General features: G+C 37.4%; 1 protein-coding gene across 4 annotated transcripts in view; it reads left to right on the plus strand.

The window, feature by feature from the left end:
* Window positions 1-25,724, plus strand: part of POU6F2 (POU class 6 homeobox 2) — a 331,556-nt gene that overhangs the window by 46,313 nt on the left and 259,519 nt on the right. For 3 of the 4 annotated variants that reach the window (XM_019285349.2, XM_019285354.2, XM_019285352.2), the window contains exon 2: window positions 25,423-25,594. In XM_019285349.2, the coding sequence (XP_019140894.2) occupies window positions 25,423-25,594 (172 nt within the window). Of the gene's footprint in view, window positions 1-12,157; window positions 12,372-25,422; window positions 25,595-25,724 lie in introns of those variants that run through there. The other variant, XM_019285351.2, reaches the window with a different exon arrangement.

Here is a 25,724-nt window from a genome sequence, read left to right on the forward strand (position 1 = left end):
AAAGGATTTAGGGAATTGTGCAAGCAGGTTCCTTGAACTACGTAAGTATAAAAAGCATTGGATCTTCTGACTACAAAATTGATGGCTTCTGCCATCATTCCACCATATGAAAAAAGCCAGAGAAACTTATTCAGGTGCTTTGGTTTTCAGGGTGTCACTAGCTATGTTAAGAGTTCTGCATTCAGACCTGTAAATAGGCTTGAAACGCCCTGTCTTTTGGGGGTGCTCTGTCAAACACGAGGCCGTTTCAGATTGTTGAACTCAAAATTTTCCTGCCTGTGCCTTCCTGTCATATTTAGTTTCTTATGTTATTGGTGTTTGTACCAAAGCCTACTTGCAAGAGAGAGCCTGGTCTCTAGACTGTCGATTTCTCTGGGCAGCAGAGGCTGCCTCCTCTCCTTTCAGGTGTCACAGCATTCAGAAGAGGGACAAAGTTCTTTTTTCCTCTCCTCATGCATCCCCTCAAAGATTACCACCCAGAATACTTGTGTGCTGGGAGCGCCAGGAATAGAAATGCAACCCAGCACGTTAAGTTTCATACAGGCACTGGCATTTAGAATTGGAATGGACATTTATGTGCCCACACTGTGCATATTACCACTGCTGCAGAAACAACATTACAGACACTTCTGGTGGGATCCTCTTACTCTCTCTGCAGCAGGAAAAAGAGATTTTGTAAAACAGAGAAATAAATTCCTCTGCTTGCGTGCATAGCCCACTTCTGACTTGGCAATATATTTTGACTGCTCTCTGTAAACCATATTATCATGCTGTCTTCAGGCAAATGCTACTTTTGCTTCTATGTAAAAATCACATATTTAAGTGCAACATGACTATACAATTTGATAGTGTAAATGCCAGATGGCATATGCTACTGCAGTAATTGGATGGACACCTTTCAGGTCTGTGACGTGCCTAGTGGAGTTGCAGTTGCTATATATGTAATAATTAACTCTCAGTGCCGAAAAAGTACCTATATAGGCACATATACAAAAAAATCACATAAATTTACTACACAATATAGTAAATATTAGTGTGTATGTGTAGATACATACATACAAAGTACAGAATATTTGTGTAGGTACAGAGAGATATAGTAACAAACATATATGTGTGCATGGTTGTAATGACATTTCGTCATATCACATCTATCAGGTTACAAGCAGGTAATAATTTTCGTCTTCTACTCACAGCCGAGCATAATAGCATACACTCATAAATCAACATCAACATGGAACATTGCTTAGCAAATATAAATGTATGTGCATTGCAGAATGATCAGAGATTACGAAAATATATCAGAAGTCAAAAGTAGCTGCTGGAGAAATGCTATGTCTTTAGTTTATTGAGATTGTTTGGAGGATCCTAATGTACTGTCACTGAAAGAATAATTTTTCCTTTACAATCTACTTAGCAAAGATTTATTGATCCTTTTCCCCTTCATAGAGAATTACTGATCCATTTTAGAAAATCAGATTTTCACACCTTTCATGAGAATGTGCACAGCACAGTTCTCTAGGGATTGCCAAGGAAGTTGACTTTGACATGAAATCCCTAGGTACTGGCACACAACAGCCTATAGTCTCATCACTGATTTGTTGCACAGGGTGGTAAAATACTTTTATACATTTATAGAGAAATGATTGCACTGCAAGGACTTATTTTTTCATGCTAGTGGATGTATTCAAGGTCCTGTTATTTGTGTAAACAGCATTTTTCAGGGGGGTTGGTTCTTCTCATCTCTGATGTTATGAACAGTAAGGTAAGATAAAAGTTGTTGAAATTCATGTTGCAAAGCAGTACGGTACTGTAGAATTTTTCAGCGTGTGTAAATAACTTTCTTCAAGATATGTCTACTCTCTGTCCTCATTATTGTAGTATCCCAGGTAGCTAAGCATTAGGCATGTTATATTGAAGTATGCATCATAATGAAGGTGATTTATTATAATTAAAACAGCATGGAGAGCAGCTTTTATTAGACATATTGTTTCACAGGAGAGCTTAATAAAGAGCATTATTATTAGTTATAGATCTGTGTGAAGGATGTTGTTTACTGAGAGTTATGTGAGTATTAGTCAAAATCTGAAGTTGCTCATTTGAGCTGTCCACTGGAGGGGGAAAAAACAAACCAAAAACATTCAGCATAGCAAAGAGAAGAATTTTAAGATTGGAGGGGAGAGAGAGAGACAGAGACAGAGACAGAGAAAAGGAAATGCCAAGTGCATGAAGTGTTCTCTGCAGGAGCAGTTCTAGAATACTTTATTACATATCTACGGAGACAATGGCATGGACTGTAAGTAGCTCCTGTCTCTCAATATAATAATGCACATAAAGTCGGGGTCAGATTGGGTTCGCTCTGGGCTTTGATGCTGTAGAAGGTCACCAAGGGGATCGATGGACAAAAATGAGACCTGAGTTTCATGCAATCAATGAGATTTTTCTATTTAAAGTGGACACTGGGTGTGAGTCTCGGAGCTTCAAATGTGCTTTTGCTCAGCTTGAGCAGATTGAGAGAAAGATGTACTATAAATGTGTTGTTTGTTTTAATAACTGCTGGCACAAGGACTGCATATCTAAACAGTTTAGTCTGACGAACTCTATTATGAAGTTGCATGAGCTGTGAATAAATGGACAAATTAGCAGCTACTTTGAATGTTATTACACTGAGTTTTTATTCTGTTTCTGTAGAGTTGTAATTGCCTGGCATTTAGATAACCCTTAAAATATGATTAGAGAACTACTAAATCATTTGGTTCAAAATCATGTGGGATTTATCTGTTCTACAAAAAATACTTTCTACTATTAATTTCCTAGTCTTCTATACTCATTATAGCCAATTCATTAATTTCTTTAGAAATTGTTCACATTTCCACATATTAAAACAAGTTCTTATGTGCCTTTGGTTAAGAAGCTTCCTTCTTCTGAGTAGCAAATGGATACTTGGTACAGGATTGCTTTGATAATTTTCTTCTTAAAGTTTCCCGGCAGGTGAAAGATCATACATTGTTTTGCCTTTATTGTAAACAGTTATCTCTGTAGGAAGAGGGAAGCAATCAGGAAGAATGTGATCAGTGAGTTTGACATAGCTCTAACACTGGTGACAGCAAGTAATTGACTGATATGGAGGAGGTTTATCTCTGTCTTGAAATTTTTAAGAAATTAAAGCAAATTATAGACCAATTTCTAATCACTGATGTATATGATTTTAACTACTTTGCAGTTAATGGAGTTGTTCCAAATTTACACTGCCCTAACAGATGCAGGTCCTGACACTGTTTTCAATTTCAAAGCAAGTCAGCTATTGGACTGCACTTTGTAAATGAGGAAGCCACTTGAATCTGGGATTTAAAGGATCTGATTGTATGGTTTTAAAAGCTAAAATAGCTAAATACTCTTCTCCCCCACTCCCTCAGCTGTTCTCTTTCAGTAGATTTCAGAGAAATAAAGTATCCTATATTTTCTGAGCTTCCATTTCACAAAGTGTTCAGATGTTGAAGACTGTTTATCCCACATCACTGCATAAGTAAATGTCCACCAGTGTCTATGAGGGAGGAAAGGGGGAAGCAGCAAACCCAAACCACTGCATTTTTCAATCTATTATTAAAAATTTCCTTTTGATGACAGTTAATACATCGAATTTATTCCATCAACACAATCCCCAGACAATCCCAAACCAAAGAAACAAACCAAGGCCTTGACAGACTTTTTCATTTAAATATCTTAAATACAGAGTAATTGCAGTTTTATGAGAAATGGAAAAATCTATGGAAATCATAGATTGTCTACAGTTCAGGTCTAAATTTGTTTGCTAGATTCTGAAAAATGCTCCAAAGAAGAGTAGGTGTACAGAAGAGAACCTAAGCTTCTGCCTTAATCTAATTTCTGCTAGAAGGGTCATTTACAACTCAAGCAGAACTTATGTTCATCTGAAATGATATTTTTGTATTTTCATGTATGCCTCGAGTAAGAACATTTCAGTTTATATTATTCTCATTAAAATTAAAAGCAAAACATCCTCCACCTCAGCTTCCTCTTTTAATGGTCCTTAGTGTTGCATTCTAGGATGTGTTAAACATTTTCTAGTTAAGTATTTTTGATAAAACATAGAAGTTAATGAATTAGCTGAATTTTTAAAAATTAAAATATTGACAATAAAAGCCCATTGCAGTAAGCACATTCCACTGGAAAACAGGGCTGTGCCAGTTAATGGAAAGAGTAAGCAATTGCAGGTGGCTTATATAAAACTCAAACAATAGCACAATGAGCCAACCTATGATAAATTGGAAGGTCATATGGAAAAGGGTTGCAGGGTGGAAAGAAATTATCACAACATCTGTAATATTTTTCTCTGGGCACACCTGAGTCCAGTATTTCTCTCTTTGCTTTAGCTGCAAATATAGGAAGGTGATAAACCATGGCACATACAAATTCAATTGTTAATTTGTAGAACAACTGCTTTTATTTAACAAATACTGAGGTGTGTGCCTTTTTTGGACAACAGGTCTGGCATGATTCTCACTGACGAGTCACTGAGAGTTAAATTATGTGTTTTGCAGTAGACACGACTGCTGCCCTTTAGGGTACTTTCTTTGAGTTAAGTGTATGCAGCCTCTTTTGACCTCCTCAGAGACATCAGCTGATTTTTACAGTCACCCCCAACAGGGTTAAGTTCTCAAGCATTCACTCATCAAAATGTTTTTGAACTTTATAGTGAAATTCCTCCTTGCAGAATAAGGAGCAGAGGCAACTGGGTTTCTATGGAAAGATTTTTGCAGAATTAGGTAGTGATTAGGGCATGCTTCCCTGATACGACCTTACATATGAAGCTAACAAAAAGATGGTTGTCCGATTCTCTGGTTTAAATGTACTGTATATTTCATTTTACTTTATCTTTCTGAGTGTTTTAGAAAAGGTTGGAAGATGAACTGCACATATAACAGCAAGAGCATATGGACCACAAGGAAAAGAAATACAAATGATCCAAAACTGAGGAAACAGATGAATTCAAATGAAAAATTTTGCACACTCGGAAAATATTTAATGTTGTTTATAAGGACTTCACCTTAATATTCATATTTAATATACTTTCCTTTTTACACTAACTAATGAACCATCCTTAAAAGCAATTTTTTACAATTTCCTCTCCTACCCATTTTAAAATACTGGAAAACAGACATGTAAATTAAAGCTTCCCATGGACATTTTTAACTTCTGCAACCTGCTTATTCAACATTTCATCCTAGATCTCGCTGATCTTAGCAGCATTACAAGGATCATATTTTCACACAGATGAACCATTCATGGCGATTTTTCCAATAGATTTGACACAAACATTCTTTTCTTTGATATTGGAGATATAAGCTTTCTATTTTTGACCTATTTTTTCTCCTGACCGACATATTTATTGAGGCTATTGTGAGGAAAATCCCACTTTCCATTAATATGTCACTTCTCTGTTTCTTTCTTTTGCAGAATTTCAGGTTGATAGAGCAGTAAGAGGGTCTTGGTTGATGTCAGCTTACGTATGGGCATACATCAATAAAAACAAAACTCAAAGTTTTATTTAGAATTACTATTTAAATAAATACACATGCAGTAGTTAATATGTGTGTATGTATCATTTTGATGCTGTCTTCATGATTCTACTGTTGTAGATCAACATGTAGCATTTATTGATCTGTTCTAAAGGCAGATCTAGTTCCAGAGAAGATTTTGATTGATTGTCCTCATCCAGAGTGAATTCTTTCTCCATCTCTCTAGAGTCTTCTGTGGCATTGGCTGTGGATAGCAAGCAGACAAAAGATTTCTTTTTGAGGAAAGGATGTAATTGTATGTATGTATCGTATATGTATAGGTATATGTTATCATGTTTGAATTCCAAATAATTATTCAGTGCCCTTTGCTTTTTCCATCTGAGCAACTTGATACACCACTTATGCTAAGAGTCTATAAACTATTGGTAGTAGTACAGATATCTCATGTCAATCTTCCATTCTACAGAATGAGATGATTGCAACTAATGCACTGCATAAAGTAGGAATGTCCTCTGTGACTTGTGTTGTTTCATCAGATAAATATTCATCCCCTATAACCTTTTAAATTAAATGTTTTAGTTCTAAGAATTCTGTGCATGCAAATCTCTATTAAGAAAGTAGGAAAATTATTAAATACTTTGCATTTTTTGATTTTTAATATAAAACTGTAAGATACCTTACTGCATATCTCAACACCAGATGTTCATTGCAATAGCTCTCTATTCTCAGTTTAGATCAAGAGGTAAAAATGCACTTGCATTCATCTGGATAAATAAGCTGTATATCCACCCCTCACTTACTGGTGCCAGATGCAAACACAGAATATATTGTACAGGTCAGGTTTTTGGACCACAGTCAAGAACCAAGCATCAGTTCACTTTCCTTATGCTGTCTAATTTCTACCTCCTCCTGTGGTCTAAATGGTCGCTCACATTTCATCTGTAAGTTCCTTCTACTTGCTGAATAAGATAAAAGGAAAGGGATGCAGTCCTCCATCTTTTGTCTTCCCTTTATAAACTGAAATGTTCACCACAGAAACCTGAAAAGGAAAGGTATGAATGCCAATCTTATTTCTTGGCATTCTCCATTAACTAGATCTCTTGGTTAGCCTCAGTGAGATGCCCACATCTCTCAGGTCACTGTCCAAAAAAATCTCAGACTGTCTTGAACACTTTAATAAAAGCCATCTCCCTGCTTATTTCCATGCTATTAGTTGGTTTGGGGTTTTTTTTAGACCAACAATAATTCTCCCCAACAAAGCTTTGTGTGCATGCCTTTAACCATCCTGAAGAATGAGACTGCTGGTACAGAGTTAATTCCCTTTTCTGACAATCTATACTAGAAAAACATGCTTGGAGGTTATTCTACCACAAATGCATGCTTGGAACAGTGGATAAACCTCAGGCCCTTGCAGAATTCAACTGCCACATCACTTGTATGACTCCCTGAGAACTGGAGTCTGCAATGTTGACTAAAGGGAGGTCTTTGCTTCCTGCCAATTCAAGACAACTTCACTTAGTTTTGAGCTGCAGTCTACCTCTGGATGGCAGTACGGTCACTGTGAAGAAGTCAGAGCTCCTCCAGTTTTCTCTTAGGCAGTACAAATCTGGCAAATTTGTTGTCTTCACTCACTCCATTGGTGTGGTTTGCCTTTACCTCACGCTTTCACAATTTGACACAAGAAGTGAAGTCTCTAGGCTGGAGTCTATTGTTTTCAAGGTTTTCTGTCCTTTCCTCCAAGTGAGTCATCAGTTACAGTTGTTCAGCATTTTGAGAAGCTTCTTTCTAATTGGGTTTTATTACAGTACCTGATCTGAATGCTCTCCAAAAGTTGTTGAGAATGTAAAGTAGGAACTCCTCTCAGACTAGCTATACCCAGTTATAATGTTATTTACTCACAGTTTATTTCTTTTGGTAGACTTAAGCTCTAGCATGTTAAATATTTTCACATTATGTAAGGATATTCAGTGTTGGTAGTAAGTTTTCTTGAGCTACAAGGAAACTGGAGGCATATTAGTCATAAGTGAAAAAACTCAGAGTACATTCTTTTTACCCGTGCCATTGTGAGTTGCAAACAGGAATTGCCTGACAAATTTTCCCCAAGTTTAGTTTAAGTTTTTCTCTTTGGTATTTAGAATGTATCTGGTTTGTTAATTTTTTTTCTTGCAAATAAATTGTGCAAGCTAAAGCAATGGGATTTGAAGCAGTACAGGGAGATAAAAATGGGACTTTGTTGTGAAATTATATGATTGTTGAAATTGTTTTCTAGGTAAGATCTATGCACATTATAGTTCTTTGCTAAAAGTATCATATTGGTGTAAACCTGTGCAGAGCATGCATACTAAGCAAAGTCAGATTTTACTATTGTATCTATGACAGCAACTGGGATACTAAAAAGGACTCAGCTGTGCATTGTCATCAATGTTATAAACTGTGTTCCACTTTCTAGTCTGCCTTTTCAATCTCATTGCCATAAATGAAGTGCTGAATTACACTTGAAGAACCCTAGTGAAGGCAGAAGGATTAGAATAGGTGTTACTGAGGTCATAACTTATTAATGATTTTAATGTCATACACAAGGCAGGAGAGAACCCCCTTTGATAGTGAGATCCTAGGTTTGAGTCTGTATAGACATTTAGAGGGAAAACCAGGAAATTTTTGAAATACTTTTGGAGAGGAAAATAAACACAAACCCATATGTTCTTTAACTTTTATATTCATTGTCAGTGCAGTGTTTTAAATTTTTTCACTGAATTATAGTGCAAGAAGTATTTATCAGGCTCAGAGCAAATTTGAGGTGAAAGACTTTTGGTGATATAGACTAGAAGACACCACAACTGTGCACAGCTGTGTATTCCTGTGTTACATATTTTTCTCTCTTGTAGATCTTCAAATGTCAGAAACAGAAATGCTTTTTCTTCTTATCTTTTCAGAAGATTGTAATGTAAGCACTTGTGTTTCTGGGGTTCCCCCCTCCCCCCAATGCCCATCATATGCATTTCAATGTCATTTTCATATTTTTCTTCCTACATAACTTTGCGGCTAACTTTGAGCAATTTGCCCACACTGCTGCATTCCAGTCTCACAAAACCTGATCTCACAAAATCCCATTGATTTCAGTATGTATAATTAGTCCAAGGTTACATGCTTGAAGAACCAGTTTATACCCTTCAGATATAAATAAATGACCACAATATCTTAAAGCCACAATTTAACCACAGTATAAATCTGGCTTTGTTTTCATCACAGCAGTTCAGTTACTCTGTCATAACACATTTAACATATCTGGTTGGGCTTCTCTTAGTGCTTTTCAGTATATTGTCATCTTTTCTTTAAAGACCCCTAGGGACGCGTACAAATACTGGTTCCGTTGGGAGAAAAAACTGTATAGATGGAGTGACATGAGTCACATGGGGTGACCTCTAAACATTGGGGTTTGAAGCCCAGCATAAGTGTTCACCTGTGTTGTCACTTCCCCATGTGATACCTCTTCTTTTTTTGTGGTCTTCCAGATCACTTTGATATCAAAGGATATGTGTGTCTTTCAAAAGCTTTACCTTACTCGTGATAGTAGTTGTGTGAGAGGTGGATACTAATGCCTTTTCATTTAACCATTTCTCTTCATAAGTGTAATAAATGGTTAAAAGGTTTTTTTTTTTGTTAAAAGGAAGTTAATAAGTTGATTATTATTGTAACTATATGGGTGTAATGCTGCTATGTGATCGCTAGATGGTGGCACCAATGGGGGAAGAGTGGTGGGTCTATAGAAAAGGGGAGAACATTCTGGAATGTTCTTAAGATGACTTAATGGTTTATGATGCAAACATCTTGAGGAATTATTGGTTAGAGGGCAAACCAATCACTCGACACCCCAGAGATTGATGGAGCTGAACGCCAATGAGGACCCTAGCAACGAGCCACCAGAGGGAGGATCGGGGCTCCACCAATCATAACATCAGAGAGACTATAAAAGGGCCCAGGGGGCTCAGCCACCGTGGGGGCGGGGTCTTCCTGAGGAAGCTGAGTCTGGAGGAACACCCTGTGCGTTGCACAGTTGTTTTTTTCTGGGTTGCGGAGTGTGACTCGGGCTTATCTCGACTCTCCGCTCCTGGTTTTTCTTTTTAAATAAACGAGCAGACTTCTATCTCACCCAAAAAGTCCAGGCTCCGTTTATAACAATAAGTGCACATTCATTCACTTTTCCTTCTTTTCTGATGTTTGTAAAAACAAAATAAAAAGTAGTGGAAGTCTGCAGCTAGAACTCTTCTTCAGAAAACAAGCCCAGTTGAACAATTTGTTCAACTGTTTGAGTGGTTAGATTGTCTGTCCTCCTCCAACTCAATTGCTCTGCTGGAATCAGACAGGTTGGGAAATTATGTAGAGTTGGGAACACTTCTCTGAGTGAAGCTTTGTGCATGTGGCCATGTGAGACTTCTAAAATTATAAATGCTTTAAACTACTAGATAAGGCTGATTTTGATGTGATAAAGTCCAGGGAATTGCTGCTTAAGCATGCAATTCATGTTAATGCACCCCGATCCCTGGTGAGTTGCTGATTAATCTGATGGGTTATAGCATAGCCTCTCAGTAGCTTTCCTTTAACTGATACATGGAACAGAATTCAATGTTTCTTCACACTGAATGTATGACCTTAGAAAACTGAAAAGGAGTCCAGCTTTTTTTTTTTTTCTGATTATTGTGGCTGTAGATTTTTCCTTCCTTTATTAACTTCTGTTCCATACAACATTTGGCCTTGAAATATGATGAGATTGATATTCAATGCTTAATACTCACAGTCCTCTAAAACTGGAATTATTTCCCCGTCCCTTTCCTCTCTCTCCCCCCATCCCCCTTCCCCTTGCCTCCCAAAGTATTCCCTTTGGAGTTCGAAGCTTATGAATTTCTTGTCTTCCCACATGAAGAGGTACTTTTGAGCCCAACAGAAATTTTGTTGTGTGTGTTAGGATTTGAAGCTGAAAGATGAGCAGAGGCAAGTTTGAAAACTTCTGGTAGAATTGTACAAGTAGTGTTACTTATGTGGAGACTAGTTTCTCTTTTCTGCTGGACTTTGGCAATAGGGAATATCTGTGCACATATCTCGGTGCTACAAAACTGATCTCATATCCTAGCTAAGTATCAAGTCTGAGAACATTTAATGGTTTTGCTGTTTTGACTGCACAAGTGAATCAATTTTTTGTAGAAGTGTTTTGATTCCATGTAGGAGTTGCTGGTTATCTTTTACTAGTAATTCTCTATGTAGGCCTGTGGGTGTACTACTTCACATTCTCTTGGAAACAAGCAAATACTTTGTGATAGTCACTTAAGTGGCCCTACTTGTGAGTGCAAAATTGGTAGCATATGCTTATTGGGGAAAAAAAGCTTTTTCCAAAACCATTGCTGCTGCTATTGCAGTAATGGGATATCAAACAGGCAAAATTGTATGTGTTGTCAATGTCTGCAATATAATTTCATTGACTTACTATTACCGCAGGCCTGGTTCCTACGGTATATCACCGTGTCCCGCAGCCATAGGGAGGAGGAGGAGGAGAAGATCCAGCAGGCAGGAATTGTGCAGCAAGATTGATTTATTTAATTATTTTACAAACTCTTTTATAGACTTTTTTCAAGGACCAGCCACCCCTTGGGGGTGATTGGCCAAAATCCTAAAACATCCATTATCAGAATATTTTCTACTATACCATAAACAAGACTTTTCAAGGTTGCAGGTGGCTTGGTTGTTTACATTCCCTGCTACCTCTTCTGTGAGAGAGAAAAGTCTCTCACGGACTTAGAAAATTAACAAGAAGATCCTCACTAACAGCATTTTTGTACCTACAACTTACAATGTTTAAAGTGAAGGCATGATGGTAAGCTTATATAAGGTGTCACATTGAAGTAATCACCCACCAACTTGATTTTATGGCAAAAGAGAACATTTTAATATACACATGAATTCTGAGGACACTCCAGCTTGCATGAAAACACAGAGGTCAAAGTATGTGATTAAGCATTCAGATACCGTAGTGCTGAGAAACACTTAAATAACCCAACAAATAAATGGATGAAGTAAATGTGGGTAAAAGCAAATATGAAAGTTGATTTTAATCTATGAATAAGAGTTTGGTGTAAAACAAAAATAAAAGGGCAAAAAGAGGGGATGGTTTAATTTTACTTACCCCACATGTGGCCACCTGTATTTATTTGGTGCTTGTGGTGGCCAGTGAGCCTGTGGTACAAGGGACAAAGAAAGTCCACTGGTGAGACAGTCCCTAGTACCAAAGATTCCTCCCCAGGCTAGGGTGAACAAAAAAAGCTTCCCCCAGCATGCTTTGCCCTGTTATGCCACTGTACCCTAGTTCTGCTTCCCTGGTTGGCCGTTGGCCCCCCTGCCCCCTTGTTACCTTATATGTCCCTGCCCTAGAAGGTTCTCCACTTCAGGTTCCCCCATTGGCCCTTGCCCCTCACCACTCCCCCAGAGTTTTCCCATTGGCTCCCATTCCGTAGTCCCGCCTTTGTACCGCCCCCGTGCCCTCAGATCGTTGGTCCCTGATGCTCGATCCGCTCCTGTACTTAAACCTGGACCCTCCATTGTTCTTTTTCTTCGTCCCTGGAACCGTTCACGAGTGTGGCTGCAATAAACCTCCTCCTGTGGAACCCCATATGAAGATCCTTTCTGGCTCTTTGCTGTCGACCCATTTACTGGAGCTGTCCGTGCATGCGTGTGTACGCGTGTGTGAGTGTGTGGTGGTCCTGCCGAGCGGCTTCACTAAGGAGACGCCTTTAGGAAGGTCGCTGCACCTCGCGCTCCAGCACTGACAAGCCGCATGGTCCATGACAGGTGCTTGCCTAAGTCTCTTTGCTTATGCTTTTATTTTGCCAAGATTTCTCTTCAGCAATCTTCAGAATAATGTTTTAGGTTGGAATCAAATGATAAAAAGGATCCTGTGTTTGAATGCAGAAGAAGCACATGAGCTGGGACTGTCAGGCCTGTGAGTTGAGCAGAGCTATCTGTCTGTGTGAAGAGGGAGCTCAAGGAAGGCCACAGATGTATGGGTGCTCCGCTCATTTTCCTAAGTTGTAGATCTGAATCATTGTACTGGGGCTGGCTGGCTGGAGGCAAATTGCTTTATAGCAGCACATCTGATGCTGTGTTTTGGATTTGTGACTAAAACAATATGGATGACACCCCAGTGTTTTGGCTATCTCAAAACAGTGCTTGCACAGTGTCTGCGTTAGAGACAGGTAAGAAGCTGGGAAAGGACAGTCTCTCCGTAAAGCTTCCCTGGAGAAAGACTATTTACAAGAGCATGTAGTGATAGGACAAGGGGGAATGACTTCAAACTGAAAGAGGATAGGCTTAGATTAGATAGTAGGAAAAAATTCTTTTCTGTGGGAGTGGTGAGGCATCAGAACAGGTTGCACAGAGAGGTTGCGGATACCCCATCTCTGGAAATGTTTAAGGCCAGGTTATCTGGAGCTCTGAGCAACCTGGTCTAGATGATATTAGCATCCCTTGAAACCCAAATTGTTCAATTCTATGATAGTGTTGGGATGTCTGACCCCAACTGACCAAAAGGTTATTCCATACATATGATGTAGCGTTGAGCATTAAAATAGGGGGAAAGAAGGAGGAATTGGGATTATTTGTGTCTATGATGTTCATCTTCTCATGTAACTGTTACGCACAGTGAGGGTTCACTGCCCTGGAATTGGCTTGTCAATGAGAAGTAATGCTAAAAATTCCTTATTTTGGTTTGCTTGCATATGTATCTTATGATTCCCTTATCAAACTGTCTTTCTATTAATCCATAAGCCATGTCTTCCTCTATTTGTTTCCTCCTCAGCCTGTGGGAGAGGGGAGTGAGTGAGTAGTTGTGTGGGTGCTTGTCTGCTAGACATAATAGCTCACTAAAACAGTTCAGATCTTCAAGAGGGAGCAACTGCTGTAGCCACAAGCAGGAATAAATGTCTTGGAGGAAAATTTCAGTAGGTTTAAAAAATAAGAACCACCTACTGGGACTTTAAGGGTAGTCATATTGATAACTGCTTGGAAAGGGAATATTCCTGAGGAAAGTACAGTGGTAGGAAGAAAAGAAAAAGTAACATAACAGGATAGGTCTGATAACAGCAGACATGAGCTCCTGTTTTACAGCGTTTTATTTTTCTGCTGTTCTCTGCAATTAAGATCTGCTTTCCTAATTCTTCTTGAGCTCTTTAGGCTGGGAGAATGGAGGGCACGCATTGTAACAGTCTGAGTACAGAGGGCAAGGAGAAAGCATCTTTTGCTCGTATAAGACCCTTTGAAGTTGTCCCAGGGTTGAGTTTGACAGGTACAATCAAGACCTGCAGCAGCTCTGTGAAATGTATCAGAAGTGCCACCAGGTTAAGAAATGAGAGATGGATTTTTCTTGATGTAAGGAATAAATTGGTTAAATATGCATTAGCTAGACTATTTGCTCAACACATGAGAAAATGGGTATCTGTGGATATTGAAAGCAGGTAAATCATTAAAGGACTAGGTTAACAAAAGGAATAAATGGATAAAATTATTAATGGTCCACTTAAATATAGTGAAAATTGTCCTAGCAGTAAATACAAAATTTTGTGAGTGTGGTTTGAGGAAAGTTAGTTTTTATGAAACTCTAAGTTAGATATTATTAAACCTTAGAAAAGCATAGACCAAGAAAGAGTTCAGTAAAGACTCTGTGGGGATAGATTACTTATGCAAATTTTCACAGGAAGGCTTAAAAGTTGCAATAGACACCCTTGCCCAGCTCTCTCCTTCGCAAATTGGTTAAACAATGTATAGGGATTAGGTGACTTGCCTGGCAATGCAAACAGCTTCAGTGGCAAAACTGAGCCTCCAAGGTGCCATCCTTCCTATTATAAGCATTTAGTGGCAAACTTCCTCTCCCACAAAGGAAAGACTATTTTTTGTTAAAAGAGGACTAAGAGAAAGGTCAAAGATGGTTTGAACACTGTATGATCTCACAGCTGTGCTAGTATACTCAGGCTTGCTGCAGGAAACCCAAGTGGCTCTTTGGCTTTGCATATGCAAACTATAAATACATGTAGTCTCTAGGTTGAGAAAACTAATCATAAATATGGACATAGGAATGAACTTTTCCTTAAAGTAAAAAGCAATGATGCTTTCTTCAAATATATATGCCAAACAGACAGTATCAATTTCCATTTGTACTGACACATGAAAATAACTTATAATGAACAAATTTGAGATTGTGATTAAAACTCGTATTCTGCATTTTATTGCTCTATTTTTGTATTTTTAATCACTCTGAAGTTATTAATAGCTTTTTAATATTCATTTTTGGGATGCTAATGTTACCAAAGCAGTTATTGTAATGATTTGCATATTTGTGCATGGGTTGTGCATGCAAAAAAAAGAAAAAGAAAAAAAAAAGTGCAAATTATGCTATGTCCTTAAGTAATATTAATAATTTGAAGGAAACTTTTATTTTTAACACCTATATTTATTAGTTGTTTTTAAAAAAATAACATGAAGCTTGTAATAGGTTAAAAAGTAGGTTAAAAGTAATTTGAGACAAACAGTATTATGAGATTATGTTGACCTGTGTTTTTTTGAAACAACTAAACTACATTTAGGGATACCTATTGATATCTTGTTATCGATTTCAATGACAAGAAGAACAGTGCCCTTACATAGATCTCAGTGATTTTTCATGAGGAGAACTGAGTATGTGTTTTTCCCTGTTGAAGCAGATGGCAGCAGTCCAAAAGGCTTCATTTAGAACGCACCAGGCTTGCTAAAACCTTTTTTATATATGTAATATTTGCATATGTACATGTGCATACATTAGATATACATGTCATAAGAAATAATAGGATCTTTGGAAATATTTTTCTTCCATTGAAACATAAGGAAATCAACAGCACTTGTGACTGCTCTCTGAGCAGAGCAGTGGTAGTTACTCTTCTAGGGTGTAACTGAGCAACCCAGTGATGTCAGCCAGTTTACAAAAACCAGGTGCTCACAGGAATGTGTTGGTACAGTTGCATGTTTTGGTTTACTCTCTGATCTGATTTTTCCTTCCTTAAAATATTGTTTGTCTTAAAGGAGTTTCCTCGAGAAACAATAGGGAGCCAATTGTAAATCATTGTACGGCAAACTTCTTTTATTAGAAGAAACAACAAACCCTCCAAAAATCCCTCAGCCAAACAGTATCTAATAAAGAACAGAACTGTTCATGTAGGAAAATATCAGCATATTTGAGAAATGCTTCATTCATTATTTATTGATAATCCAGTTACTGTAATTGCTGCTAAAATGATTGGTAAATGTTCTGCTGTTTTCCTGTTGTAAAGCATTAAACAGAAAAACTGCTTTGTATTGAAGAGATCCTTCTGTATGTCCAACACATAATACTGTTGCTGTGTGTGGTGTGTGACACATCTTACCCTAGCATAAAGAGCAAAACACTGGGAGTTTGTAAGTATACCTGCAACTTCCAGCAGATTAAGGCCATTGATGAAAAGGCCAAGCACCCTTTGGGCTTCAAGTTCTTAAACCCTCATGTAAATTGCATTAGAAATGTAAAGTTGTGTGATAGTTGAAGGCATGTTGATTTTGGAATACATTTAATTAGAAATTAATATGTTGTGATCTACAACATGAAAAGAAAGATGTGGTACCCAGGTGTTGATGAAGACCTGGTATGAAGAAAAGTAACCCTGAAGATCTTCTGTGTAATGATTAAAAAAACAATTGCACTCATTCATCAATGAGAAAGGCTTGGGAAATATAAAAAGCCTTGCATTATTGATCTGCAGTATTTATGGCATTATTAACTATGTTTAGCAGTTGTAGCAGCAGATTTTGCTGTCAGATGATCTCAGCATAGGAGAAGGATAGGAAAACGATTTGAGATTCTTCCTCTTAAACTGGAAGCTGCAGTGCATCTTCTAGTATCTGGAAAAAGAAAATAACATTTTATTTTCTGTGAGCCTCAGATCAGGAGAGGCTTTCTGGTGAGAGCTAGGGAAGAGATCCATCCTGAAATAGGAAGTGACTTTCCTGATATGGCTGAGTCCATGGCTGACTACATATGGATCTTGATTTGTGTTTTCCTAGACCAAAGGCAAGTAATTGAATTAACCTCTGAGCTGGCTTAGTATTTAACCCATGCTCTGATCATCAAAAATTCAAGTTAATGGTTTCTTTGTTTTGCATCATGAAAATCCTGACGTGTTATGTAAAATTAAGTTTTTGTTTAACTAAAAGGAGAGCTTCTTTCAATTGCTCTGAGTCCTTTCTATGCAGCCTGGTCAAGTTTGTATCTCATACCCGATCAACATTCAAAAGCCATTGTAAGTTTGGTTTTGGTGTGCTTCTAGACGTGCTAATTTCTAAAAGAAAGGAATTTTAGCTGAATTCTGGGTTTGATATTTTTTCACCCAAAGTAATTTATAGTGTCTGCATGGTTGACAAAGCCTGACAAATGCAAATACAGAGAAACGGCATATAATAACCATATTTAAATTTCTGGTTAGGCCAAATTATTCTCATCTGACTGCTTTGTGGTGGAAAACCTAGTAAGAAATCTTACACCTAGGAAAGACTAACTCAAGTATGGAGTATTTTATAGTGTTTCTTAATTCCAAAGAGGTTGTTTATGGCCTCTTCTTGTCATGGAGAGCAGAAGGATTATGCTGATAAGAGCATACTGTAGGTTCTAGAAGGATCTTTTAACACATGTAGCATGATCATCTGGAAAGAGAGGCGTTGTGTTTAAGGGCTATTCAAAATAGAAATTGAGCAAATATTAAACAAGAAAAAAGGCAAGTTATGAAGCTGGCAGGCTTGTGAAAAAGCACTTGTGATTTGGTAAACAGGATCATGTCTCTCAGGTGGTCATTGTGGAGACTAAAACACATGAAATAATTTTCAGGGTGAACAAGAAGGCTGTTTTTTTTTTTAAAGCAGGGATCTGTTAGACAGCTAATGTATTACATTAAGGTAGAATGGTATTTTTCCCATAAAGGTAATAAATACATATATAGAAATGCTGCTTTCTTTTTTCTTTTTTCTTTTTTCTTTTTTCTTTTTTCTTTTTTCTTTTTTCTTTTTTCTTTTTTCTTTTTTTTTTTTTTAATGGAAGACAGTGCTTTCCTCTTCATACTGGATTTTTTTCCAAGCCTTCCAGTAAGCTGGCCCCACAGTCTTAAAATTTTAGTTATTCTTTCAGGCTTGAAATTTTCTGGATATTTTCTTATGTTTGACATGACTCCTTCAGAATAGAACTGACAGAGCATTGGGAATCATCCATTACTCCTATGAAAAAAATGTGTCAAAGTCTTACTCTTGGTAGGACCATCTTCTAATTTCAGATTTAATTGCTTTCTTAAAGCATCTCCTTTTTTCAAGAAACCAGATGAAAAAGAGTAGGAAATGTCTTGGTTTGGTGATCTTAAAGGTCTTTTTCCAATCTAACTGATTCTATGAAATGTGTGGGAAAGTCTGTTGAAGGCTTACCCACCATGTTGGTCCCAGTCAAAAATGCCTGTTTTGCCTTTTCCCTGTCCTGGTCTCTAGGGCCTGACTGTCTGCTTTCACAAAAATGGGTCAAGTTTTGTGTGACTCCCAGAATCTTTAACTAGAAGAAGGCTGATTTCTCTCACCACTCTCAGGACTTGTTATTTCTACTAGTGGCTGTGTGCTATTGTCTATCGTGTTTTGAGGAGCATGGTAGCTTCTCAGAATAGTAGCTTCTCGTGTCTCTTGACCTGTGTATGCATACAAACTTTTGCTACATGTCCACAGAGAGACAAGCTCCTTTCCAGTAAGGCAGTATGTCATTTAAATGGGGAATCATTATAATCAGACCATGGCCAAAATTAAAGCTCTTGTTACCTAATTAATAAAGGAAAGTTTTGAATAGCTTCACCCTGGATCTGGTACAAAACTCTAAACAAGGGTTCTTGGAACAAGAAGAGCAATATGATCTTTAAATCAGACTAATAATTGTATCAGAAGCATTAAGGTCAACTCTAAGACTTGAAAGCAACATTTAGAGTAAAGCTTCTGTGCTGTGTGTACTCTGGCATTAGTGATCCCTAAGTGTCATGTGTGTCAGAAAAAACACAAAGTATGGATTCATTAGTGCACATATTTCTTTGCCAGCAGGATTAAGAAATGGCTTTTCTGGACTAGAGGTGCAGAAGTCTCCTACAATGAATTTTTTTTCCTTACTTTTTCTATGGTGAAACCAGCATTCTTTGCCTTTCTTTCTTTTTTGAAGATTGCAGCATGACTGCCAGGGTACATTTAGAGCAATAAACCCAAACTGATTATAAAATAAATGGTGACCTAGCTATTTACTACTGTGCAGCTTCTGTGTGCCTATTCCCTGCAGCCTCTAGCTAGCCTGATTAGCAAATTGAACTTCTCTTGTGAACCTTTCAGCTTGCTCTTAATAGGTGTAAGAAATATGTGCAACGATATCATTAGGGAAAATAGTGAATAAATTTAGTGAGGGATTTTTTGGTATGACTTGAAAACATATTGTAGTACCTCAATCTCAAGGCACAGCAATTCAAGGGACATTGTCACTTAAAATATAGTTTAAGAAGAAATAAAATTAATTCTATTTTAAGATTCCTAAAGGAACAATTAAAAGCTCTGTAATTTCTGTAAACTTTATTTTTTCGGTCAGATCTACATTATTCTAATAAGCAGTAACCATTTCAATTTCCTCAGAACTTAAAATTGAGTAAATAAATGAAGAAGACATCCTATCATTACTGCTTAACTTGAGAAGAATATTTCTGTGAAAGGAATCACCATGGGAAGTGATAGTTTTTCTGACTTTCGAAATTAAATTGTTATAGTTCAGTACTATTAATAAAATGAGTATAACTAAGCACTGATTTCTTAATTAGCTACATTATTTTAAATGATAAAACTCTTTTTAAACTGCATGCTGGACACTCCATGTGAAAATAAGTATCACTGGAAAAATAAAATGTTCAAAGCCACACTAGTATTGAGAAAAGGGAGAAAAGAAGAACTTTGTTTTTCTGCTACAGAGAATTTAATGAGGAGAATAAATACAATTCTAGCTGGAGAAAAGCAGAGACTGTTTTGGGTGATAATATTCATATTGAGTGAGATGAGCTGTTGATATAGCAGCTTTTTGCTGTAAGGGAGAGGTAATACAGAAGATTTTAGTAAGTTGAATATGAGTAATATAGGTAAGAGACATAAATATGTAAATAGATGTTCAAGGTCAGAGTAGTGATGAGAGATCAATGACCATGTATCAGCAGTCTTGTTTGTTTTGCGTATAAACATCCATCCAAAGGTGGTGGCAGAAGCGGCTGTGAAGAAAATGAGATTTTTCTCTGTAACTTTTCCAGGGAAATAACAGCCAGCAGGTAGAAATGGTCAGAGGCTAGCAGGGGACAAAAGGTTGATTCAAAGTAGTTTGCATAAACCAGTCTATGGATAGATTGGGATGGAAATATCAGCACATTAGTGACAGCAGATAAAACAATGTTAAAAGAAGAAAGAATCAAAGAAGGTTGTCAGTAAGAGATCTTTATTTATGGGAAAAATATGAATATCTCTAGAAGCAGTAAGATGAAGGAAGAGAACTTTTTCATAAGAAGAAGACCAAGGGAGAAGGTAAGCCTAAATTCCACCAGTATTTAACCAAAAAATTAAATCCAATCCTTTTCCAGTAGAGTCTTTTTAATGTATTCCTCACACAAAAACTAAGCTAAGGTACATCTTAGAATAGCTTTATCCAAATTTGTGATCATGCTCTATCTTGATTAAAAAATTCAAAAAGATACAATTCAAATAAATTTTTAGTGCAGTCATGGGAATAATAAGTCATTATGTAGTGTATATTTTATGTTTACTAGTAGAATTGTTGTGTTTGCTCTCAAACAAATTCATTGTATATGTCCCAAACAGAAGTCTGTGTAATATCATGATTGGGGGGGTGGGGGTTTGGGCAAGATTTATTTCATATTTTGAAGAAAAGCAGAAAATTGTTTTCTAGTACTTCTAAGTTAGGGGGGAAAAAGGTCTGTGCAAATTAACTTCAAACTAAGGGCAAAATAAAAAATCTTACTTTGAACTAGAATTTAGAAAGTAATTACATTCAGAGCAACAATGTTTATGGTGCAGTAAGTACAAAATTTAGACCAGTGGCTAAATCAGTACATGAAGCCTTTATAAAGCTCTATTATCACCCAAGTCCTACATTAAAGAAGAAAGTAATTCATTTTTAGACTTCTGCCTAGGGCATGTTTGACACAAACCCTGCACAGTTTCTTTTAAAAGCTGTCTTTGATTACTAAATAGTTTTGCTTAGAAACTGCACCTTTACCCTTAAAGTGCAAAGGCAAAGCTTTTAACACGTTGATAAATGTTCTCCTGTACTTCGTAGAGTTAAGAAAAAGGTAAAGGTTTTAGCTTTTAGAAGAGGGTGTGTTACCACAACTGTAATTTGCATTTGCAAATCCACAGGACTTTTACTATTGAATTAAGCCCAACAGCCAGTTTAAGCCATCAGGGAGTTGTAGAGCTGAAGATTGGTGTAGCAGATACTGTAAGTGAATTACAGGAGGTATAACCCACCCCTTAAGGGAGACACACAGCAGGGAGGACCACTTGCAGCACAAAGCTGTCAGGGAAATCTCATAGGAAACAGGCAAGTCTGGAAGTACTACTGCTAGTTGGACAAGAAATAGATGACAAGTTATGTGAGTATCTGCAAGAGATGTGTGTATAATTTGTCACTACATGTGTGGTATATACCGTTATATTTTGAATAAGGGGATTGTGATTCCTTAGTTCTCTCATAACTAGAAGTCTGAAATTCTGAAGCATTATATGCCCTTGCCTCTTACTTAAAGCATTTAAACCCTTTTGACAAAGTTCATCTTGCTGGTTTTATGCATTCTTAGACTTTTCAATTTTGCATATGAAAAGCTGAAACTTTTGTGTGGCTGTCAGTGAACAGGAGAGCCTGTGTTACAGCGCTAAGTGTAATCTGACCTATAGCACCTTCCAGAAAGCAAATGCTGAGTGTCAAGCCCACAGACATCCAGTGCAGAAGAACAGATCCTGACCGTATTACCTACTAAAGATGCATATGTAATTCTTTGCCTCAGTGCATCCTCTCCAATGCCATGGGTCCTTTCTGGGATGGACTTGTAAGTGGGCAGAAGAGAAGGCTGCTGGGCCTGCTGTCATAGCAACTACTCCCGAATTTTTTTTAGGGAGGCCATTAGGAAATATAGGAGCACCCCTTTGATCACCAAGGGATTTTGTAGACTAGGCCACTTGCTGTGCACTGGAATTACAATTTATTATGTGTTTTGCAAAACCAGTAGTTTTTAATCATGCATAATTCACTGCAGAACAGACATGTTTTTAAGCACAGAAAGCAATTGAAGGCCTGGAGATAACCTGGAGTTTAAAAATGTACAATTTTTTATATGTTTTTCAAGGAAACAAACCTTTCCTTAACCCATCGTTTAAGTGATTTATTTAGTCTTCATGTAGACTAGAAATTTGGACAGTATCTAATCTGTTTGCTTACAGAGAAAGTTGTCGTTCATTTACCCCCTGACAGAGAGAGCTACCCTGGGGGTTAACTACAGGTTCTTATGTTGTCTGAGGGAGGGGGCAGCAATTTGTGTTATTTCACTTTTTATAGTCCTGCCTGTGTGTTTGCAAAGCTGTTTTAAATTCACTGCTAAGAGTATGCCCAGCCATGCGAGTGACTGTGTTGATGTTTACTGCGGTTCAGGTCTCAGTGATACCTTGCAGCAATGAGTTCCACAGGTTTTCCACCACCTACTGTTTGGAAAAGTATAATTTATTATTATTAGATTTATGACTTTTTCCCATTTCAGTGGAGACACCTTTTCTCCTCAGATGAGTTAGGGTGAATAGTTTCTGATCTACATTTTCTCTCTGCTGTTTATTATCTTGTATCCTTTGATCATGCTTATTCCTAGTCACACTCTTCCATAAGCACTCAGTCCTTTCGATCAGTTCATCATTCTTACTGTACCTTTTTCTGATGTATCTTTTTTAGATGGGCTCACCAGAAATGAACAAAGTACTCCAGATGAGGCCGAATTATTGATATACATAACAAATAAAATCCTGGCTCTGTTGAAGTTGCTGTGAATTCACTGTCATCGAAGGGCTGACATTTTTCCCAGTGCTGTCACATTTCCCACATTATTCTTCCTACCACCTTTCGTATATTCAACTTCAGAATGTGGCAACTTAGACTTAATCTAGAATCCTACAGATTCCATTAATCCATTAAATTGCTGTTAGTCCTCAGATCAGGAGTTTTTCTCTGTGGACATGATTACTTCCCTCCCCAAACTACTTTGATGAAAAGGGTCAAATTTTGTCCTCATTCACATTTGTTATGGATGTTAGTAACAAATCTTGAGGTTAGTTTTGAATAGCTGAAACTAAGAGAAGCAGCACAGACTGAAACAATGCTGTTTGTGTTCACAATGACCTTTAGCTGCAAAATCCGCTAAAATACATTATTTAGTATATGAAAGCAAACAAATTTTTTGCCTCAGTAAATGACTGTCCATAGAGCAATATGAGTATGAGGCAAAACAAGCCAGAGTTTTTTCACAGTGTCTGCAAAAGAAATCTGTTGGTTTCTGTTTCCTCTCCAGAAACCTCTAAGAAATGTTCAGATTGTTGCTGCCTAATAAATACAGTAAATGAAATGTTAATAAATTGCCAACAATTTAGCCTGACAATAACATGGATTGACCACATTGATTAAATTGATTATGTTTCATATATTTACAATATGTAGACACAAGCCTAATTTATTTTCTGAAGAGTTCAAGGTAGGTATCACCAGTTTAAAAAAAGGCAAAACAAAACAATGGAGTAATGTTTGTGGTTGCTATCTGCAATAATCTAATGCTGACAGAGAGCAGTATTTTATTTAGTAATTAACAGTGTAAAGGGGAGAGAAGCTGTCATGTTGGTTCTTAAGCTGGGGAATGTGATGAAAGATGATATCTGCGATCTCATCCTTTCCACTTGTTTAGGATTGTCAGAATGAGAAATGTCAGCGTTATGAAAGCTCAGCTCTGCTCTTGATATGATAAAACCCTTCAAAAGCCAGTCTTTCTTTCCCTCTCCCCCTCCTTTCTCCCGCTCCTGCTTGCACTTGCTTTTTTTATTTATCCTGTTTTGTTAGATGGCAGAAATATAATTCTTTTCTTTCTTCCTATTATAAGCCACCATTTTTGTTTTATTATATGTTTCACAACCCCTAATGCCCCACTGAAAATTACCTTGTTAAATGACAGTGTTTCAAAGCCATGAATCCTTTCCACCATTCCCTCAGAGGTTTGAAACAGTCAACAGACTGTAAAGAATAAATAATAAAAAAGTATTGATTATTTTGATGACTGTGAGATTCAATTAAGTATTAATTTTGCCCTCCAGTGGACCTATCAAGGTATTCAAAAGGGAGGATTCGGCTCAACTAAATGCGTGCTGAGTGCTTCAGCCTTAAATAGGGAGAAAATGTGTTTACCTACAGTATTTGAAGAGGAGTGCATTGATGCATAGAGTCCAATATTTAAGTGCTGTGCAAATTAAGCCCTGGTGACAGTGACATTGTTTTCGGCACTATGAGTATTGACTAAAGAAGTGCATTTGATGACAGCTTAAACTATTTGTATTGATTAACATTTTCATAGATTATCATGTGTCATATCAAATTCACTTTTCAGACATGAATACATTAAAAAACCCATAGGCAAACATCGACCAATGTGAGGACGGGACAGAGGGAACATGCTAGCCAACCTACTTGCTCGCTGGTCACCTGTTCTCTGCATAAGAGCCATTTAGGCATGAACTTTGCAATAAATAGCTGCTAGAGAGAGCAACAAGGTCACTTTTTCTTTTTTTTGGTTTTTTTTTTTAATTCTGCTTTCTGTGCTGTCATGATATTATGCTTATTAGTTTGCAAACGGAGTAACCAGTGTGCTTGGAAATAATGCCTGCCACCCAAACGTCCTCAATGAGCAGAAGATAAAACAGATTCTAATAATCAAGAAAAAATTTAGATGTGTATATATGTGTGTAATCTTTTGTGGGGGATATAATGTTGCAAACACAAGAATAATTGCAAACTGTATGTGTAAGTATCTTCCCTAATTTTATCTTTTAGAAAATGGTTTCTGTGTTTTTTATTTTCGAAAGAAAAATGTGTGCTTGTGTCTTTATGGACTTTTGGAGCATAGTATCCCAACGGCAGGAGCAATTAGAAGAAAACAGTATTTCTGTTAAAAGTATGTAACGAAATGGCTATTTGATGCTGTGTATTTTCATAGAAATGCTGTAATGCTAGAAACTGTGTATTTGATTTTGTTAATGTTGTACAGCTGAGGATGCCTCTTTAAATCACTATGGAGCACTCACAGGGGGGTCCTCTTCTGGGGTATCAGAGCATATAGGAATTTCTTTTCTTACTATGCTAAGGACAGGGTGAGGTGTAAAAACATACACACAAAAAAAGCACATCCCACAATTAAAGCTGTGTTGGTTATGTTGCTTTCATAGAAGTTTTTGTCCAAAGCATCCTGAATCTCTCCACATGCTAGTTGAGCTTTAATAGGGTGGGGAGTAATGGAAAACTCATTGGATCTGTAATAGCTCTTCACTTGACTGCAGCCAGCAATAACAGCAGGAGCAGCCAGAGATAAGAGAGAGAGAGAGAGTGTGTGTGTGTATGTGTGTGTGTGTGTGAGAGAGGGAGTGGAAGAGAGAGTATACGCACACCAAAGCTGCCACTTTTTTTCCCCCTCACTCTTTTTTCCCCCCATCCTAGGATCCAATGATAGCTGGACAAGTCAGTAAGCCCTTGCTGTCACTGCGGAGTGAAATGAATGCAGAGTTGAGAGGTGAGGACAAGGCAGCTACTTCAGACAACGAGCTGAATGAGCCCTTGCTTGCGCCTGTGGAATCAAATGACAGCGAGGACACTCCCAGCAAGCTCTTCGGTAAGTCTGTCTAGGTATTTCATTTCACTGCTACCATGTTGTCCGGAAGAGCAATCTCCCCCTGTTCTTTTTTCTTTTTTTTTTTCCTTTTTCTTTTTTTTTTTTTTTTTTTTTTTTTTTTTTTTTTTTT

This window comes from Corvus cornix, chromosome 2, assembly GCF_000738735.6.
Source record: "Corvus cornix cornix isolate S_Up_H32 chromosome 2, ASM73873v5, whole genome shotgun sequence".
NCBI classification, from domain to species: Eukaryota; Metazoa; Chordata; class Aves; order Passeriformes; family Corvidae; genus Corvus; species Corvus cornix.